This window comes from Heptranchias perlo, unplaced genomic scaffold, assembly GCF_035084215.1.
Source record: "Heptranchias perlo isolate sHepPer1 unplaced genomic scaffold, sHepPer1.hap1 HAP1_SCAFFOLD_50, whole genome shotgun sequence".
Lineage (NCBI taxonomy): Eukaryota > Metazoa > Chordata > Chondrichthyes > Hexanchiformes > Hexanchidae > Heptranchias > Heptranchias perlo.
The window spans coordinates 930,001-952,161 of record NW_027139516.1 but is presented as its reverse complement, the minus strand read 5'-3'; the positions used below and the strand labels follow the sequence as shown (position 1 = coordinate 952,161).

Genomic DNA, 22,161 nt, shown 5'->3' with positions numbered 1-22,161 from the left:
GGAACTAGTGAGAAGGAGGAATTAAAGGGAATTAGCATTAGTAAAAAAATAGTGCTGGAGAAATTAATGGGACTGAAAGCCGATAAAGCCCCAGGGCCTAATAATCTGCATCCCAGAGTATTAACGAGGTAGCCATGGAAATAGTGGATGCATTAGGTGTCATTTTCTGAAATTCTATAGATTATGGAACAGTTCTTTCAGATTGGAGGGTGGCAAATGTAACCCCACTATTTAAAAAAGGAGGGAGAGAGTAAACAGGGAACAGACCGGTTAGCCTAACATCAGTAGTAGGGAAAATGCTGGAGTCTATTATAAAGGATGTGATAACAGGACACTTAGAAAATATCAACGGCATTAGACAAAGTAAACATGGATTTATGAAAGGGAAATCATGTTTGACAAGCCGACTGGAGGTTTTTGAGGATGTAACTGGTAGAATAGATAAGGGAGAAGCAGTAGATATGGTTTATTTGGCTTTTCACAAGGCCTTTGATAAAGTCCCACATAAGAGGTTAGTGTGCAAAATTAACGCACATGGGGTTGGGGGGTAATATACTGGCATGGATTAAAAAATGGTGAACAGACAGGAAGCAGAGAGTAGGTATAAATTGGTCTTTCTCGGGATGGCAGGTAGTGATTAGTGGGTTACCACAGGGATCAGTGCTTGGGCCCCAGCTATTCACAATATGTATCAATGATTTGGATGAGGGAACCAAATGTAATATTTCCAAGTTTGCTGACGACACAAATCGAGGTGGGATCGTGAATTGTGAGGAGGATGCAAAAAGGCTCCAAGGCGATTTAGACAAGTTGATTGAGTGGGCAAATACATGGCAGATGCAGGACAATGTGGATTAATGTGAAGTTATCCACTTGAGAAGGAAAACCAGAAAGGCATAGTATTATTTAAATGGTGATAGATTGGGAAATGTTGATGTACAAAGGGACATGGGTGTTCTTGCACATCAGTCACTGAAAGCAAACATGCAGGTGCAGCAAGCAGTTAGGAAGGCAAATGGTAGGTTGGCCTTCATTGCAGGAGGGTTTGAATACATGAGCAAGGATGTCTCACTGCAGTTATACAGTGCCTTGGTGAGACCACATCTGAAGTATTGTGTGCAGTTTTGGTCTCCTTACCTCAGAATGGTCATACTTGCCATAGAGGGGGTGCAGCGAAGGCTCACCAGACTGATTCCTGGGCTGGCAGGACTGTCGTCTGAGGAGAGATTGGGTCGACACGGCCTGTATTCAGTCGAGTTTAGAAGTATCAGAGGAGATCTCATTGAAACATGTAAAATTCTGACAGTGCTAGATAGATTTGATGCAGGGATGATGTTTCCCCTCGCTGGGGGGACGCGTCCAGAACGAGGAGGCACAGTCTCAGGATACGGGGTAGGACATTTAGGACTGAGATGAGGAGAAATGTCTTCACTCAGAGGGTGGTGAACCTGTGGAATTCTCTACCACAGAAGGCTGTGGAGACCAACTCACTGAATATATTTAAGAAGGAGCTGGATTGATTTCCAGACACAAAAGGCATCAAGGGGTAAGGGCAGGTAGCGGGAATATGGTATTGAGATAGAGGATCAACCATGATCAAATTAAATTGCGGAGCAGGCTCGAAGGGCCGAATAGCCTACTCCTGCTCCTATTTTCTATGTTTCTTTATTTCTATGTCGGGAGCCGCAGAAATGAGACAAGTTTCCCCAAACATGATGGAACCGGTCATTGACCATCAGAAGGGTAATTCGGAACATTAGGGAATGAAACCGGACTGAGGGACATTTTAAGGCTTTACACAGACAGCACTTTATTTAATAAATACATTTAGTGACAGTCCCTGAATCTATGGTGCGTTGGATGTGTGAGATTCATTGTCAGTGACAGGGAAATCTGGTTATTAATTTCATGAAGATTTTTCAGTGTTTCCTGTAATATCAGCGAGAAAAATTGTGTCAGATCGGGAATTGAATTCAGTTTGTTTCTCACTCTCTTTCTGTTTGTGTTTAGACTGGGGAGAAATAAACTGCGAGATTCAGGAGTGAAACTACTGTCTGCGGCTCTGAGGAACCCGGACTGCAAAATACAGAAACTTTGGTAAGTATTAGACTGTGTGAGATTGTGTTTATAATAACTGGATGATGAACACTGAATATTATTATTAGTATCAGTAGTAGTGTTATTAATAAACATTGGGGATTAATTGTTATTTCTCTCAATTTGATCACCAGTCTCTGGGCTAACAATCTCACAGCTTCTTGTACCAAGCATCTCGTCTCCGCTCTCACTACAAACCGGTCACTGACGGATCTGAACCTGAGTAATAATATACTGGGAGATTCAGGAGTGAAACTATTGTCTGCGGCTCTGAGGAACCCAGAATGTAAAATACAGAAACTGGAGTAAGTATCAGACTGTGTGAGATTGTGTTTATAATAACTGGATGTCTGAACACGGTGTAAAAATGTCAGTATATGTAATAATAATACAAATACATACTGGGAACTTACTCTGATTCCTGTTATCTCTGTTCCTTTCTCTGTCTCTCTCTCCGATAAGGTTATGGGGTAACCATCTCACAGATTCTTGTACCAGTGATCTCTCCTCCGCTCTCAGTACAAACCCGTCACTCACGGTTCTGAAACTGGGTAATAATAAATTGGGAGATTCAGGAGTGAAACTACTGTCTGCGGCTCTGAGGAACCCGGACTGTAAAATACAGACACTGGGGTAAGTATCAGACTGTGTGAGATTGTGTTTATAATAACTGGATGTCTAACACTGAACATTATTATTCGTATCAGTAACAGTGTTATAAATAAACACTGTGCATAATTATTAGTATCAGTAATAGAGTTATTAATGAACACTGTACATTAATATTAATATCAGTAATAGTGTTATTAATAAACACTGTACATTATTATTAGTATCAGTAATAGTGTCATCAATAAAAACTGTATATTATTATCAGTAGCAATAAGACTGTTATTAATAAACACTGTATATTATTATTAGTAACAGTAAGGATGTTATTAATAAACACTGTATATTATCATTAGTATCAGTAATAGTGTTATTAATAAACACTGGGGATTTACCCTGATTCGTGTTATTTCTCTCTCCCTGATCCCCAGTCTGGATGATGTCGGTCTCACAGATTCTTGTACCCAGGATCTTGTCTCTGCTCTCAGTTCATTCCGGTCACTGACGGTTCTGATCCTGAGATCAAACACCTTCACAGACCGGTCTGTCCCCGCTCTCCGTTCCCTCATACTGACCTGCAGGAGTCTGGAGTGGATCGGGTGAGTGTTTGTGATAATGTTTAATGTAATAAATAAAGTATCAATGGGATTCAGTCCCTTTTATGGGTAATATTTGTCTGTAATTATTATTGAAATATTAACCCCAGTCTCCCTGTTATTTACACTGTTGTTCAAACTGTTTATTTCCTGTTTAATCTTTAATCTGTTTCAGGCTGAGGGAGAATCAGTTCAGTCCAAAAGGAAAGAATCAGCTGAAGTCACTGTGGGAATCCAGACCCGGACTGAGAGTGGGAGTGTGAACATTTCAATTTATAACCATTCCTGGTCTCATTATATGAACATTTCAATTTATAACCATTCCTGGTCTCATTATATGAACATTTCAATTTATAACCATTCCTGGTCTCATTCTTTGAACGTTTCAATCTATAACCATTCCTGGTCTCATTATATGAACATATCAATTTATAACCATTCCTGGTCTCATTATATGAACATTTCAATTTATAACCATTACTGGTCTCAGTATATGAACATTTTTGGCCGATTCTCTGTCCCTCCCCTTTAACCGGCCGCGCTCCAGGTTTGAATCCGAACGGCCCTTTAACGGTTTCCAGCTCGAGCTGAGCGAGCGTCGTCTCCCATTGTGACGTCAGAGGCCCAGCGACAGGGTCACGAGACTCAGTCACCCGGTCCCCCAGCGCTGATTCTGCCGGATATCCGGGGCTGGATGGTCCCCAATGGGACACTGGGTCAATGTACAGACAGGAAGGGCCCAGAGTGGGGCTCTGTCTGGGCTGCAGTGGGACACTGGGTCAATGTACAGACAGGAAGGGCCCAGTATGGGGCTCAGTCTGGGCTGCAGTGGGACACTGGGTCAATGTACAGACAGGAAGGGCCCAGTATGGGGCTTAGTCTGGGCTGCAGTGGGACACTGGGTCAATGGACAGACAGGAAGGGCCCAGGGTGGGGCTCAGTCTGGGCTGCAGTGGGACACTGGTTCAATGTACAGACAGGAAGGGCCCAGGGGGGCTCAGTCTGGGCTGCAGTTGGACACTTGGTCAATGTACAGACAGGAAGGGCCCAGGGGGGCTCAGTCTGGGCTGCAGTTGGACACTTGGTCAATGTACAGACAGGAAGGGCCCAGGGTGGGGCTCAGTCTGGGCTGCAGTGGGACACTGGGTCAATGTGCAGCCAGGAAGGGCCCAGGGTGTGGCTCAGTCTGGGCTGCAGTGAGACACTGGGTCAATGTCCAGACAGGAAGGGCCCAGGGTGGGGCTCAGTCTGGGCTGCAGCGGGACACTGGGTCAATGTACAGACAGGAAGGGCCCAGAGTGGGGCTCAGTCTGGGCTGCATTAGGACACTGATAATTTATTTCGGTACTGCTAGGTGCCTCTCCCAGTGACGAGTCAGAATCTGGAACGTGTCCCTGTGTACCGTGCCTTCAGCTGCCGAGGCCCGAAGCTCTGGAGTTCACTCCCTAAACCTCTCCGCCTCTCTCCATCTCTCTCCTCCTTTCAGATGCTCCTGAAAACCTCCCTCTTTGACCAAGCTTTTGACCACCTGCCCTGATATTTCCTGATGTGGCTCAGTGTCAAATTATGTCTGATTGCTCCTGTGAAGCACCTTGCGAAGTTTTATTACCATAAAGGCGCAATATAATTGTAATGTGTTGTACATATGCTGTGTGAATAAAACTCCACCGTTTACTTCAGCTCCGGCCTGGTCTCCTCATTATTTTAAGTAAAATTACTTGTTTTCGTATTTTAAAATATTGAATAATTTTTCCTGGAAAGTACATCACACATCCCCCAACTGGTATAGTAGATTTGACCAGTCCGTCTATTGAACCGGCTGGGCCTTACCCGTGGTGGGGGGCTGGATATGCAATTTACACAAATTGTGTGGAGCTCAGCTGGTACTCTACAAAATGGGCACCTGACATGCGACATAAAATGGCTGCAATGCAACGCAAAATGACTGCCATGCACCTGTTCCAAATGGCCACCAAGAACCAGTCAGCAATATCACAGAATGATCTATCACTGAAGCAGGCCATTCGGCCCTTCGTGCCTGTGCAGGCTCTTTGCAGTTGGTCCCACTCCTTTCCCCAAACCGAAAAATTTGATCCTTTTCAAGTATTTATCCAATTTCATTTTGAAAGTTACTGGTCATTCTGCTTCCACCTCCCTTTCAGGCAGTTAATTTCAGATCATAACCACTCGCTGTAGAAAAATAATCCTTCCTCATGTCACCTCTGGCTCTTTTGACAATTATTTTGAATCTGCGTCCTTTGGTTACTGATCCCCTGCCACTGGAATCAGTTTCTCCTCATTTACTCCATCAAAACCCCTCAAATGGCTGCTTTGAGCATCATTTTGAAATTATAACAAACCGTCGAAGCTCGTACAGGGTTTCACGTTTCAGACGTTAATCTCCTCTCGGCCCCTGTTTGTCTCGCACTGAGTTACCATGTTTGTATAACATTGCAGGCCGGGCGCCTTTAACCTCAGTCTTTAACCTGGTTAAATCACAACGGTCACAATCGAACAGGAACATGTTAAACCGAGACCCAAAACCAGGGCCCAGAGAGGAAATTAAACCCCAGGGCAGTGAACAGAGCGAACTCACGGGGGCCCTGTTTGGGTGCAGCTTTTGAATCAGGCCTCGGTCAGTCCCCTCTTTGGGAGGCCTCGATTTGTCGCCTCTGGGAGAGACATTGTTCTCCCCAGATTGATCCCAGAGTGGCAGTCTTTATATTTAGACCACCACAACAACTGCCATTACTACAACAACAACATGTATTCGTACCGTGGCCCTCTCGGACAAAATGGCGGCAAGTGGGGCTGCCCTCTTCGACAAAATGGCTGCAAGTCCAGCGGCAATCTTGGTCGAAATGGAGGAAAATACCGCGCAGTGTCCCCAGTGATACCACAGTGACCACAGAATGTCCCAGTGACCCCCACACGGAATCCAGAGTGTACCCAGTCACCCAGAGTGATCCCAGAGTGCACCCAGGTATCCCAGGGTGCAGCCAGTCACCCCTGAGTGATTCCAGAGTGTCAGTCTTTATATTTAGACCACCACCACAACAACAAACAACAACAACAACTATTTATAATAAATATAATATATGCGTATTTAGTCACGGCCAGCATGGCGGCAAGTACGGCAGCCATCTTCGACAAAACGGCGGCAAAATGGCGGCGAGAATGCCAGACATCTTGAATAAAATGGCGGCAAGCACGATGGCCATCTTGGACAAAATGGCGGCAAGCTCGTTGGCCATCTTGGATAAAATGGCGGCAAGCACGGCGGCCATCTTGGACAAAATGTCTGCAAGTTGGGTAGCCATCACAGTTTATCAGGATCCCACAGTGACCCCAGAATGTCCCAGTAACCCCCAGTGACCCCAGAGTGCACCCAGTCACCCTAGAGTGATCTCTGAGTTCACACAGGGATCCCAGAGTGCAATCAGTCTCACCTGAGTGATCCCACAGTTGACCCAGGGATCCGAGAGATCACCCAGTCACCCCAATGTGATCCCGAACCGCGCCCAGGGATTCCAGTCTGCACCCAGTCACCCCAAATTGATCCCAGAGTAGCAGTCTTTATATTTAGACCACCACCCCAGCAATTACTATAACAACAACTTGTATTTATTATATATATTTCACATATATATATATATATATAATATATATGTGTATTTACACAAGGCCAGCATGACGGCAAGTATGGCAGGAATCTTGGACAAAATGGCAGCAAGTACCGCTCAGATTGTCCCCAGTGATCCCACAGTGACCCCGGAATGTCCCAGTGACCCCACAGTGGCTCCAGATGGCACCGAATCACCTCAGTCTGATCCCGGAGTGCTCCCTGGGATCGCAGAGTACACCCATGCACCCCAGAGTGATCCCAGAGTGCATCCAGGTATCCCAGACTGCATCCAGTCACCCCAGAGTGATCCCAAATTTCACACAGGGATCCCACAGTGCACCCAGTCACCCCAGGGTAACCCATGGTGCACCAAGGTATCCTAAACTGAGACCAGAGTAAACCCAGTCACACCAGAGTGATCCCAGAGTGCACCCAGGGATCCCAGATTGCGCTGAGTCAACCCAGAGTGATCCCAGATTGCACCCATTCACCTCAGAGTGATCCCAGATTGGCAGTCTTTATGTTTAGACCTCTACCACAACAACGACAACTTGTATTTATAATATATATATTTATATATATATATATATATCAAATATTAGTACGGCGGCGACCTTGGACAATATGGCCGCATGTATGGCGGCGATCTTGGACGAAATAGCGACTAGTTCCTCAAGGCTGTTCGACAGAAACAGAAGGAGGCCATTCAGCCCCTCGAGCCTGTTATATCGGAACATGAGGAGGCCATTCAGTCCTCCGAGATTGTTATGCACGAAATGGAGGCCAATCAACCCATCAAGCCTATCATATAGCAACAGGAGAAGTCCATTCAGCACTTCAAGCCTGTTATCCGGGAACTGAAGGCCATTCAGCGCCTCGAGCCCGTTACAGCGGAACTGGAGGCCAATCAGCCCCTCAAACCTGTTAAGTAGGAACAGGGGAAGGCGATACATTCTCCGGGAACTGAAGGCCATTAAGTCCCTCGAGCCTGTTTCACAGGAACAGGGGGAGGTGATTCAGCCCCTGAAGCCTGTTATACAGGAACTGAATGTGATTCAGCCCCTCAAGCCTGTTGCACAGGAACTGGTGGAGGCCAGTCAGCCCCTCGAGCATGTTATACAGGAACTGGACGCCATTCAGCCCCCCAAGCCTGTGACATAGGAACAGGAGTAGACCATTAAGCTCCTTGAACCCGTTCCGCCATTCAATTAGATCATGGCTGATCTGTATCTTAACTCCATCTACCCGCCTTGTTTCCGTAATCCTTCATACCCTTGCCGAACAAAAATCTATCAATCTGCGTTTTGAAATTTCGTATTAACCCCACCCCTTGATATTTCAGCCCTCTTGAAATAAAAGCCGACATTGTATTAGCCTTGTTAATTATTTTTATAACTGTCCACTAGCTTTTAATGATTTCTTTACTTGGACCCCTAAATCTGTCTGCTCCTCCACAGTTCCGAGCTCCTCACCATTTAGAAAACTCAGAAGTGGATGACCTCACATTTCCCCACATTGAACTCCATTTACCGACTCATATACTCTCTCAATGTTCTGGGAATGCTTCGTGCTTTTCTTTGGTTGGAGAATGCTTTAAATCAGATCGTTATTTTAAAGAGATTACAATTGATTTTTATTTTTTACAGTTTGAACAAGATCAATATAAAATGTCTGTGTTTTTCAGATAGTGGCGACAGTTCAGAGATAGTTGCCTTTTTGCCTACTTTGATAAAGTGAAATTTTGCTGATTTAAAGTCAGCTGTATTTCAAAGCTTGAAAAAGCAGCTCTTCTGATAGGTGAGGGTTCACTCCCAATGTCTCAGTGTTTCCACTTGTCCTGATATCAGTGTAACACTTGAAGGGCTCCAGGTAATGAACAGTGAAACCCCTTCAGATTATCTCAGCCACTCGTTCTATCCAGTGCCTAATAGTGCCTGCTCTCCAGAGGGTGACAGATTCACACTACACTAGACCTTGTTTTAGACTTTAACTGCCAAACAAATTGATGAAACAATAAGAGAATAAACAAATAGTAGCAGTAAGACAACAGTTTTACTGTAAAGCTCAACCAGTTCCTTATTGGAAAAGAAAATAATAAATAATTCACAAATACTATACGAACTGTGACCGAACTTTTGAACATCCTGGTTCTTTGTTGTCTTTCTCTCACAAACTATGGAACTCACCAGTTTGAAAAAGACAGGCTGATAAATGCCTTCAAAACAGTGACTGGGAGGCAGTCATTTTAAGCAATGGTCTGTTTAATTCAAAAGAAGCTGACAATCAAAACTGTACGAGGAGAAATGACCCCGGACGTTTGTATCTGAATCAAATGTTTGACTCGTCCCCCCGGCAACTGCCCGGCAACAAGTTGGTAATTGGTGCAGTGCGTGTATTAAATTAACCTGGGACATTATTTCTGTGTGAAGCTAGTTTCTAATGCCTTATGTACCACGTACTCCTTATGTACTCATTTGAACGAGCTATCCAGTAAGTCCCTTAAAGAAGCCAATACCAGGCTAAATCTTCGACAACATTGCTTCATTTTGTCACACGGGATTACTTTGCTGGACCACATGGCGTGTTACACAGCATGGCGTTGGCTGTAATTAAAATCAGCGTTTTCTCAGACTCACTCTGCCCATCAACATGGGAGATCTGCCACTGTTTACAAACCGCACAGAGAAAGGGCTGAATCATGGAAATTTACAGCACAGAAGGAAGATATTCGGCCCATCCTGTTTGTGCCAGCCGAAAAAGAGCCCTCCAGCCTAATCCCACTTCACATCTCTTGGCCCGTGGCTTTGTAGCTTGCGGCACTTCAAGTGCAAAAGTTTCTTCTATCCCAGACAGCAAAAAGACCAGAGAGGTTTAGACACTAATATTATCGTGTTACGACTCAGAAGCCTGTCTGCACTCATGAAATAATTCAAATTTTCTCTTTTAAAAAAAAAACAAACTTTTCCCCAACAATTGATGAAAGCGAAGCCCAGCTTCTCACTCACATAATCCCACACTAGTCAGACAGGAAACCTGAAACTGCCAAGGCAACATTCAGTGTGGGGGCCGCTGGCACAGGTACAGGCAAATGGTGAGGGTGTAGTAGCCTAACACATAGGTATCTAAGTTACTGCCACAATGGGCACTCAATGTGACGGGCCACAGTTTATTGCAGTAAAGGTATCCGTTTTATTTAACAGGATCCTGCAAACTCATTCGAATCAAATTGTTTGTTGTATATTAAAAATGTTGAGAGAATTACTGACTGCAATTCCTGTATTGAGAATCCCTGCTAGAAATTATCACTGACTGGAGGGCAATGCAGAGCCTGCAGTATAACTCGACTCTACAATCCCTGCTTCACTCGTCTCAACCTGTACCTGCAGTCTAACACCATCCCTCTCTATTTAAGACTCAGCAAAATGGAACTGTGCACCTATGATCTAAACATGGGCAACACGAAAGGGTATAGCTAGGGGTGTGGTATCATCGTATCATCGTAGGTAAAGCAGAGAAGGAGGCTATTCTGCCCATCATGCCGCCTCTTTGAAGGAGCTATCCAGTAAGTCCCATTCCCCTGCTCTTTCCTCATAGCTCTGTACATTTTATCCCTTCAAATATTTATCCAATTCCCTTTTGATAGTTTCGATTGAATCTGCTTCCACCGCCCTTTCAGGCAGTGCATTCCAGATCATAACAACTCGCTGCGTAAATAAATGTTTCCTCTTGTCCCCTCTGGCTCTTCTACCGATCACCTTATACCTGTGTCCTCCGGTTAGAGACCCTTCTGCCACTGGAAACAGTTTCTCCTTATTTACTCTGTCAAAATCTTTCATGATTTTGAACACCTCCATCAAATCTCCCCTTAACCTTTTCTGTTCTAAGGAGAACAGCCCCAGCTTCTCTAATCTCTCCAGATATCTGAAGTCCTTCATCCCTGGTATCATTTTGGTAAATCTCACCTTAACCTTCTCGACTCTAAGGAGAACAACCCCAACTTCTCCAGACTTTCTACATGACTGAAATCCCCCATCCTTGGTACCGTTCTGGTAAATCTCTTCTGCACCATCTCTAAGGCCTTGACATCTTTCCAAAGGTGTGGTACCCAGAATTGGACAAAATATTCCCGCTGAGTCCTTACCAGCATTTTATAAAGGTTTAGCATAAATTCCTTGATTTTGTGCACAATTTCAAAGCAATATAATTCAAAATAATACAAAACAGATCGTACAAAATATGATCCCAATATTATAATTCAACCGCAGTACATATTTTATAATACATGGTGACCAATACAAGGTGGGATGGCTTTCCACGGTTCCCTTTCCCCATAACGCCTTTGCGTAGGTCGCACCTCGCTTCAGTGCGTCCCGCAGCACGTAGTCCTGGACTTTGGAGTGTGCCAGTCAGCAACACTCGGTCGTCGACAGCTCCTTTAGATGGAAGGTCAGCACGTTTCGGGTGGACCAAAGGGCCTCTTTAACTGAATTGATGGTCTTCCAGCAGCAGTTGATATCTGTCTCGGTGTGTGTCCCAGGGAACAGCCCGGAGAGCACAGCGTCCTGTGTTACCAAGATGTTGGGGATGAGCCGGGACAGGTACCAACGCATCTCTTTCCACAACACCCGCGTGAATGGACAGTCTATCAGCAGGTGGATGACGGTGTCACCATGCTGCAACCTCGAGGCCAGCACACGGTGGTGCTGAGATTCCGTGCATGTTGTAAGGACTGCATTGGAAGGACCTTCTCACCACCATCCAGGCCACATCCCGGTGCCTGCTGGTCAGTTCCGGCGATGAGACGTTCTGCCAAATGGCATCGGCCGTCTGGTCCAGGAACTGCCCGTTCGGACCCATTCCCTCCTTTACCTGCAGGACGCCCAGAACGTTCCGTGCCGACCACTGTCAGAGGGCTTTGTGGTCAAAGGGGTTCCTCCGCAGGGACTTCTCCACCTGGGACAGGTGGTGGGTGATGGTCCAGCTGGACGGGGCGTCCTGCATCTGCTCGGCCAGCGTAGAACCTAAGCGCGCGGTGATTTTTCCGCAAGCTCAGCCTCTTCTCAGCTTCATTCGACATTGACTGGGACAGCCATAGCATTAGGGGCTTGGATGGAGAGAAATTTGTTGAGTGTATTCAGGAGGAATTTCTCATTCAGTATGTGGATGGCCCGACTAAAGAGGGGGCAAAACTTGACCTCCTCTTGGGAAATAAGGAAGGGCAGGTGACAGAAGTGTTAGTGAGGGATCACTTTGGGACAAGTGATCATAATTCCATTAGTTTTAAGATAGCTTTGGAGAAGGATAGGTCTGGCCCAAAAGTTAAAATTCTAAATTGGGGAAAGGCCAATTTTGATGGTATTAGACAGGAACTTTCAGAAGTTGATTGGGAGAGTCTGTTGGCAGGCAAAGGGACGTCTGGTAAGTGGGAGGCTTTCAAAAGTGTGTTAACCAGGGTTCAGGGTAAGCACATTCCTTATAAAGTGAAGGGCAAGGCTGGTAGAAGTAGGGAACCTTGGATGACTCGGGAGATTGAGGCACTAGTCAAAAAGAAGAAGGAGGCATATGACATGCATAGGCAGCTGGGATCAAGTGGATCCCTTGAAAAGTATAGAGATTGCCGGAGTAGAGTTAAGAGAGAAATCAGGCGGGCAAAAAGGGGATGTGAGATTGCTTTGGCAGATCAGGCAAAGGTGAATCCAAAGAGCTTCTACAAATACATAAAGGGCAAAAGGGTAACCAGGGAGATAGTAGGGCCTCTTAAGGATCAACAAGGTCATCTATGTGCGGAACCACGAGAAATGGGTGAGATCCTGAATGAATATTTCACATCGGTATTTACGGTTGAGAAAAGCATGGATGTTAGGGAACTTGGGGAAATAAATAGTGATGTCTTGAGGAGTGTACATATTACAGAGAGGGAGGTGCTGGAAGTCTTAACGCGCATCAAGGTAGATAAATCTCCGGGACCTGATGAAATGTATCCCAGGACGTTATGGGAGGTTACGGAGGAAATTGCGGGTCCCCGAGCAGAGATATTTGAATCATCCACCGCTACAGGTGAGGTGCCTGAAGATTGGAGGGGAGCAAATGTTGTGCCTTTGTTTAAGAAGGGCGGCAGGGAAAAGCCTGGGAACTACAGACCAGTGAGCCTGACATCTGTAGTGGGTAAGTTGTTACAGGGTATTCTGAGGGACAGGATCTACAGGTATTTGGAGAGGCAGGGACTAATTAGGAACAGTCAGCATGGTTTTGTGAGAGGAAAATCATGTCTCACGAATTTGATTGAGTTTTTTGAAGGGGTAACCGAGAAGATAGATGAGGGCTGTGCAGTAGACGTGGTCTACATGGACTTCAGCAAAGCATTTGACAAGGCACCGCATGGTAGGTTGTTACATAAGGTTAAATCTCATGGGATCAAAGGTGAGGTAGCCAATTGGATACAAAATTGGCTTGACGACAGAAGACAGAGGGTGGTTGTAGAGGGTTGTTTTTCAAACTGGATGCTTGTGTCCAGCGGTGTGCCTCAGGGATCGGTGCTGGGTCCGCTGTTATTTGTTATTTATATTAATGATTTGGATGAGAATTTAGGAGGCATGGTTAGTAAGTTTGCAGATGACACCAAGATTGGTGGCATTGTGGACAGTGAAGAAGGTTATCTAGGATTGCAACGGGATCTTGATCAATTGGGCCAGTGGGCCGATGAATGGCAGATGGAGTTTAATTTAGATAAATGTGAGGTGAAGCATTTTGGTAGATCGAATCGGGCCAGGACCTACTCCGTTAATGGTAGGTCGTTGGGGAGAGTTATAGAACAAAGAGATCTAGGAGTACAGATTCATAGCTCCTTGAAAGTGGAGTCACAGGTGGATGGGGTGGTGAAGAAGGCATTCGGCATGCTTGGTTTCATTGGTCAGAACATTGAATGCAGGAGTTGGGATGTCTTGTTGAAGTTGTACAGGGCATTGGTGAGGCCACACTTGGAGTACTGTGTACAGTTCTGGTCACCCTATTATAGAAAGGATATTATTAAACTAGAAAGAGTGCAGAAAAGATTTACTAGGATGCTACTGGGACTTGATGGTTTGACTTACAGGGAGAGGTTAGACAGACTGGGACTTTTTTCCCTGGAGAGTAGGAGGTTAAGGGGTGATCTTATAGAAGTCTATAAAATAATGAGGGGCATAGATAAGGTCGATAGTCAAAATATTTTCCCAAAGGTAGGGGAGTCTATAACGAGGGGGCATAGATTTAAGGTGAGAGGGGAGAGATACAAAAGGGTCCAGAGGGGCAATTTTTTCACTCAAAGGGTGTTGAGTGTCTGGAACGAGCTGCCAGAGGCAGTAGTAGAGGCGGGTACAATTTTGTCTTTTAAAAAGCATTTGGACAGTTACATGGGTAAGATGGGTATAGAGGGATATGGGCCAAGTGCAGGCAATTGGGACTAGCTTAGTGGTATAAACTGGGCGACATGGACATGTTGGGCCGAAGGGCCTGTTTCCATGTTGTAACTTCTATGATTCTATGATTCTATGATTCCTGATTACTAAGGCTTCCCGTTCCGCTGTTCTGGGAACTGAGGTGGGTCAAGCAGAGCAAGTTTCAATGGGGGAATATGTAGGGAACAATGATCATAGTATCATGAGGTTTCGACTGGTTATGGAGAAGGGCAAGGAGCAATCTAAATACTTAATTGCAGGAGTGACAATTTCAGTGGGTTGAGATCGGATCTGGCCCGGGAAAATTGGAATCAAAGATTGGCAGGCAAAACTGTAATCAAACAATGGGTGGCCTTTAAAGAGGAGTTGGTTCGGGTACAGTCTAGGTACATTGCTACGAGTGGGAAAGGTAGGTCAACCAAAGCCAGATCTCCCTGGATGACGAAAGAGACAGAGAGTAAGATGAAGCAGAGAAAGGGGGCGTATGACAGATATCAGGTTGATAATACAAGTGAGAACCAGGCTGAATATAGAAATCTCAGAGGAGAAGTGAAAAAGGAAATAAGAGGGGCAAAGAGAGAGTATGAGAATAGGCGAACAAAAAGGTAATCCAAAAGTTTTCGACAGGCATATAATTAACAATGGAAAGCAAGAAGAGGGGTGGGTCCGATTAGGAACTAAAAAGGTGATGTATGCATGGCTGCAGAGGGCATGGCTGAGGCACTAAATGAGTACTTTGCATCTGTCTTTCACAAGGAAGAAGTTGCTGCCAAACTCACAGTAAAAAGGGAGGTAGTTGAGTTCATGGAAGGGCTAAAAATTGATAAAAAGGAGGTACTAGAAAGGCTGGCTGTGCTTAAAGTAGATAAGTCACCCGGTCCAGATGGGATGCATCCCAGGTTGCTGAGGGAACTAAGGGTGGAAATTGCTCAGGTAATGGCCATAATCTTCCAATCATCCTTAGATACGGAAATGGTGCAAGACGACTGGAGAATTGCAAATGTTACAGCCTTGTTCAAAAAAAGGCTTTAAAGATAAACCCATCAACTACAGGCCAGTCAGTTTAACCTCGGTGGTGGGGACGCTTTTAGAAAAAAGTAATCAGGGACAAAATTAATACCCACTTGGACAAGTGTGGATTAATAAAAGGACTAATTGGATAGCCCTTTCAAAGAGCTGGTATAGGCACAGTGGGCTGAATGGCCGCCTCTTGTGCCGTAACTGCTATGAAAATATGAAATTATGAACAAAACAACTTCAACGCCATAAACCTGAAACAAAATGGCAGCCAGTAAGGCAGCAATCTTACAGAGGGGCAAGCTGGACATCTTACTGATTTGCAAGGCGGCCATCTTACTGAGGGGCAAGGCAGTCAACTTACCGGCGGGCAAGGGGGCAATGTCAAACAAATTGACCGCCATGAAACTTAAACAAAATTGCCGCCCTGATCTTGAAACAAAAAGGCCAACAGTAAGGCATCCATCTTACTGAGGGGCAAGGTAGAGCTTGTTATGGTGAGAGAGACGGAAAGAGTTAATTTGCTGGTCCTGTTAAATCACTGTTGCACTATAGTTATAGATACAAACTGAGTGAGACTGGCACTAGCTGGTGTTTAACAGAAATATGGCGGTGCAGTGAGGGATTAAACACCAAAATGTGAACTTCTGCAAAAAGAAATTGACTAATACTTGATTATTCTGACGTAATGGTTAACGAGAAGGAAAGACCAGACATTGGGAGGAAAGGTCCAATTAACCGTTTTGTGTAGCGAATGCAATTCTAGCTTCTATTAAATAAATCAGAATAAAATTGGACTCAATCTGAATGTAGTCTAATCTGGGATTTTGTTTATTTCTCCATTATTCATATTTTTCTTTAATCTGAAACAATAACAGTATTTGTAACATTAACAGAGCAGGAGAGTGCAGCGAGACCCCGTCCACTTTAATAACACAGCAGACGGGTTAAGAGTACATTGTGATTTATCAGAGAATCCAGCAACTCACTGGGAAAGTTACACATGGTACAGATGGAGGAGCAAAAAGGTGCAAAGTGATTTTCCACTTTAATTTGGGGCAATGACTTTTGTCTCCACAATGTTTAATTTTATAATAAACTTAATGTGCTCTTTTTTCCGAAAGAAATTTCAAGCACAGACCAGGGCTTCATAAAGAGAACAATGATTATTAATACACTATAAAAATTGACATTTGAATTTAAACAACACTTTGGGTTTATGCCCGATTTAGAATTGCTTTAACCACAATAAAACAACACATTGTGAATTCCGAAAATGCAAAACCGTTTGGAAATCAAATGTCTATCTTGGAATAAGCCCATACAGGAAGTTATATCCTCATGGTTGGTTGAAGCATGCGGGAAAATTCCAGGTATTTTGATGGATGATGTTGCAGTGTAGCGTGGCTTTCTCTTGTATCCAGGTCATCGGCTTCATAGGCAATCTGTAAACCAGCATCGAGGCATCAAGCTGGGAGGTAGCGAGCAGTCATTAAGATTCCAGGTGAGGTGGTGCTGCCAGGAAGTGAAAGGTGAGTTTGGAGCAGTCGTGGTGGATCTGTGTCTCTCCACACTCAACTTCTGCACAGCTTTTAAAGAGATTTTTAACACCGGATCACACCTCTTGGACGGTGGCTTCTCAACGATAGTTTCCTACAAATACAACCCACGATAGATTGACACTTCACTTGTTTTCTCTCATTGTCCACAACGTAACCTAGTTAAGTCGGCAGATTGTTCAACTACCTCTAGCCCTCCTGGAATCGTTCTTTTTGCTACGGTGATCTATCCTCTGCTGTGTGATCATTTACAATGTGTTATTAACAATCCTTTAAACAGCCCTTCCACCTTTGAACAGTCCTTTTCCTTCAGACATGCTGAAGTCGATTTCGTCTCAGGCTTTCGTTCAATAGATGAATGTTTACGACATAGAGCAGCTGGGAAACCCCTGCAGTAAGTAATGGTCAGGGTCAGGGACACAAGGCTGAGTGACTTTATTGTGCAGCCTCCAGGCATCACCTTGAGAAATGTCAAAATTAAATGCAGAAGAGTGTTACCCCAGAACAAACATGAACTTTCTAACCTGCTTCATCTGCTGCTGTTCTGCTGGTCAGCACTCTCACACACTCCAGGCTGATTACACAGTTTGTTTGGTTATTTAATGTTTTCTGTGTTCTAGTCTCACTCCTGCCCCTACCCTGCTGTCACTTTATATGTTTGTCCAACTTTCATTGTGTCTATTCTCTGTTTATGTCGTTTGTCCCTATTTATTTTCTGTCTGTTTTTCTATCTTGTTATTTCCACTTCTACTCCCATCACTTTGCACTTCTTTGTCAGTCTCTCTCTCTCGTTCCATCCATGTCTGTTTGCTCGCTCTCATTATATATATATATATATATATATATGTATGTATATATATTAATATATGCTTTCTTTTACTCCTTCTTTCTCTCTTTCTATTTCTCTCCTGTCTTACAAACTCTCATTATTTATCTCATTCTCTGTGTAACTCTGTCTCTACCTCTCTTTGTTTCTATCTCTCTCCCACTCACACCCTATCCCTTTTATGTGAACCTGTTTTAATTTTCTGCGCTATTTAATCATGATATTTCTTTTGTCCCTTTGTTTTTTCTCTGTGTTCCCTCCTCTCTCCATCTTTCTCTCCTTCTGTCTCTCTCTCTCTCTCTCTATCCCTCTGTCTCTCTGTCCATCTTTCTCTCTTTCTCTCTGCCTTTGTCCCACTACCTCTCTCTTTTTCTCTATTTCTCTCTCTATCTCTCTCTCACCCGCTCCCTGTGTCGCTCTCTGCCCCTCTTTCTCTTTCTCGCTCTCACTCTCTATGTCTGTGTTTTTCTCCCTTTTCTCTGTCACTCTATCCCCCCCTCTCTCTTTCCCTCTCTTTATCGCTCCCTGTCTCAGTCTCTCACCCTTTCCCTCTTCGTGAATCATTGTGGCTTTCTCTCTCTCGCTCACTCTCTCCCTCCCTCTATCTCTCACCCTCTCTCACCCCCTCTCCATTTATTTGGAATGCACCCATTCTGATCAGTCCCACAGCAGCTCCTTTGACTCCCAACTTTGCAAATTTTGATGTACGGCCATTTAGATGAAGTCCAGCTGAGATACTTGTGACATCATTTTGCACAAAAATGCACGTGTTGCCTGCAGAATAAATCCTGCCTCAATAGATCAGAATTTCAATAAAATATAATATCAGAAGCATATTTCAGATCATTTAATGTCTCTGTGTGGCTAATATAAAATGTACTTTCCATCCCCTGGGAAGTGTAGGGGATGGAGTATGAAATGGGATTTAGTTCCAGTGCTTGAAACCCTTCAGCTCTTTCTATGATTTCACGAATTTAACAATTAGATTGAATGGGTATTTCACCGCGTTCTTCAGCTCCTCTCTGAATTTAGTTTGCGTCAGGACATAAATACACGTGTTTGTGCAGGAACTGAGAAGCTGCAGCATCCTCGCTGTTTGTTCTGTGATATAACCAGGGTCAGTGAAGGAGTAATAAGACCGAATGTCCACAATTCGTACATAAATGGAAAACACAACCCGTGTCAGCCACAACAGTATAAAACTGCCCGAGATACTGAAGAGTAAAATGATGGATTTCTTTCGGTTCTCCATCTCTGGATCACTCTGATTCTCTCCATTGCTGCGGCCCCGGAGTCCCCTGCGGACTCGACTGGACACTAAAATACGCCTGACCGTCAGGACATTGAGCAGCAAAATCAGACAGAACGGGACACAAGGGGTTAAAATGAGGTGCAACATCTCAAATGCGGCCCATGCGGGGGAAGTAAGGAAGCTCGGTTTAATCTCACAATCCCAGGGAACATTATCAATTATAAATCTAGGTTCATATATAAAGTACCAGGGAAGACTCTCTGAACAGCCCAGCACACTCACTGTTCCCAGAACCACAGCCGCCGTTCTCTCGGTGCAATATTTAGTTTTCAGCTTCTCACAACAAATGGCCACAAATCGATCAAAGGTGAAAGCAACTGTGAGCCAGACGGAAACCACTGTGGCTGCTTCAGTCATAGAGAGAATAAAACTACACAGGGGAGTAATATCCAGGAATGACCATGGGAGATAGAGCACATTAATTTTGCTCAATATCGGATCAGTGATAACGACCAGGAGATCGCCCGCTGCCATTCCCACCAGGTAGACACTGATACATTTGGAGAGACCGCACTTTCCTCGGGACAGGATCACAATCGCCACCAAGTTAACTGTAAGAGAGAGAAAAGGAATCAGAGAAATTACTGATCAGACCTGGAGTCAAAGCAGCATTTTGAGAGGCTCTGGGGTGAAATTTCCAGCTTTGTTGCTGCATCAAGGCGTGGAAAGTGATTGATTGACCTGGGCAGCGCTTTCAGGCAGAGAGATGTTTTTAAACACAATGATCAATAATGAATTGGGAGATGGATATAGAAAGTGAATAAAGTGAGCACTGGATCCACTGGAAGGACTGAGTGAGGGCGCAGTGCCGGTGGGGAAGGGAGAAGGGGTTTTACACACCGGGAATCCAGCGGATAAAAGCCGGATTTGGGTTCCAGACGGACGGGGAAAGAGAGGGAAGGGTGGGGAATGTGAGGGGACAGGGGAAGGTGCAGCTGGTTTATTTTTCTGGGATAATTGATCCGACAGGGGCTGGCACTAAATGGGAAAGGCAGCTGGAGCCCGAGCCAGTGAGTGAGATTGGGAGGGGGACAAGGAAAAGGACATGTAGGAGCTGGAGGGGAGTCAGGAGCAGGAGATTTGGGAAAGTGGACAAACTGAAGCAACGGATGAGGAGACAGAGGATTCAATGCAGTGGGAGGAGAGGCTGGGATTCACAGGGAGAGACTGCAGCAGAGTGTGAGAGGAAATCTAATCTATGGGTCCCACTAACACAATCCATCTAATACATTCAACAGTTATTGGTGTCAGGGAACCTGTGTAGTTATAAAATGTGTACAATAAATTTACTTTGTAATTCATTTGAAATTAAATTAAAAAGTATTAATTAAATCAACCTCGTTGTTTATTGAATTCACTTAACTTTAACGTACTGTATCCGAACAATTCATTACAATCAAGACATTTCTGATTATATTTTTTTTAGCAAATTTTAATTGTATTTAGTGTTAAGTTGGAAAACAAGGAAAATTCACATAAACAGACTAAGGACCTGACAGGGATATGAACATGAGGAGCGAGTCCCACAATAAAAACTCACCCAAACTGACCACATCATAATAACACCTTCAAATCACATTTTCAATGTTTAATTGCACTGGAATTTTCAGCAGTTCATTCTGATGAATTATTCACACCACAGCCTCTCGCTTTCCCTCTCAGTCGCCCTCTCTTTCACTCACTCTACTCCCTATCTCAAGTCCATTTTCATATCCGATTAAATCCTATCATCCTGTGTCTGCATTCTGTTCACCAGCCCCGTGTTTCAATCTCCGATTCGCAATCTTAGTTTGTTAAATAGTGAAGCCTCTGTGGAATAGTTTAATATTTCTACAGATCATCCAAGTCTCCACCTGTTCACCTACACTGTTCACTTCATCCACAAATCATGGAATGAACAGAATCGAATCCCTCTCCCAGGCAGATCTCACAATAATTGAGATTCCTTCTCCAGTAATTGTAGGGTATAGGGATAGATGGCGGGATTCATCAATTTACAAAACGCCAACATCATACTTATAAACTACAGGTATATAGAAGGGCTGCTGATTCCAACAGGGACAGTGCAAATTGAGACCACAAAACATCAAAACATTTCATTTTACAGTGAAGTCCAGTGACAGTCAGTGAATTCTTCCACAGTGAAGCAGAGAAGGAGATGTGAAAGAGTCAGCAGAAAACTCAGTTCAGTAACCAGACATCTGAAGCGGCGTCAGATACACACATAATGAAATAATATTTCATAACAGTGATCACCAATAAATACATTGAAATCCCAGTTAAACTGAAGCATGTTATTGAGGAGGGAGGACATTCCGCTGCCTCCTTGTAACACTGAGACCGTGAGCTGTCTCATTATCAATCACTGAAAACACATTGATGAAAACATATTCCAGGACAGGTTAGTTCCACAACAAGAAACTGTTATCATCTCCTGATGGTCTGATACCAACTCTTAGCCCAATACATTCAGTACAGAGAATAATGCAGTAACAATGCCAGTGTTGGATAGACAAATTCATGACAGATATAATGCAGCGCCTCAATACCGAAAGAGCAGAGACTTAACACATTCCATCATTCAACCAATAGAACAGAACAAGTGACTGTGTAAAATATGTAGGGACAAAAAACAATTTGCCAAGGACAGCAGCAGAGTTAACACCGATTTACACCATTAACAGATGAAATAACGGCTTACCCGGAACTCCAATTGCTGCAAGAACTGGATAATAAATTAGTATTATCTGACTGATTACTGAATATCCCATTTCTGTGAGAAGCACTGGCTTCTGTTACCCTGGAAACCACAACTCCAGCAGGCACTCTGAGCTGCTCCATTCCAACAAGCCCTGATTTATACAGGGGATAAGTCTCCACTGACACGGTTATACTCCTGACCATTGCTATTAGTTACAGTCAGTTTAACAAACACATTATATCAGCAGCTTTGACTCCGCTGTAAAACACAAACATCACAAACATCTCAAAGTCCAGGTTATTACTCAATCAGACCTCTCTCAGGAATAAAGTTTAAACCTGTTTTCATTCAGGACTGATCCAACAATAATAAACGGCTCCATT

General features: G+C 44.2%; 2 protein-coding genes across 2 annotated transcripts in view; one reads left to right on the top strand and one right to left on the bottom strand.

Annotated features, from left to right (window-relative positions):
• Positions 1-3,635, top strand: part of LOC137314023 (NACHT, LRR and PYD domains-containing protein 3-like) — a 32,268-nt gene extending 28,633 nt beyond the window's left edge. The window contains exons 7-11 of the mRNA XM_067979716.1: positions 2,011-2,097; positions 2,232-2,402; positions 2,560-2,730; positions 3,138-3,305; positions 3,478-3,635. Coding sequence (XP_067835817.1) covers positions 2,011-2,097; positions 2,232-2,402; positions 2,560-2,730; positions 3,138-3,305; positions 3,478-3,565 — 685 coding nt within the window. The 3' untranslated portion in view covers positions 3,566-3,635. The remainder of the gene's footprint in view (positions 1-2,010; positions 2,098-2,231; positions 2,403-2,559; positions 2,731-3,137; positions 3,306-3,477) is intronic.
• Positions 3,636-16,222: 12,587 nt separating this feature from the next.
• On the bottom strand, positions 16,223-21,848 carry LOC137314000 (probable G-protein coupled receptor 139). Its single transcript, XM_067979688.1, has 3 exons — positions 21,779-21,848; positions 18,745-19,628; positions 16,223-16,243 (listed from the first exon to the last, which is right to left on the bottom strand). The coding sequence occupies exons 1-3, from the start codon at positions 21,846-21,848 to the stop codon at positions 16,223-16,225; spliced, it is 975 nt and encodes a 324-aa protein (XP_067835789.1).
• Between the last annotated feature and the right edge of the window lie 313 nt (positions 21,849-22,161).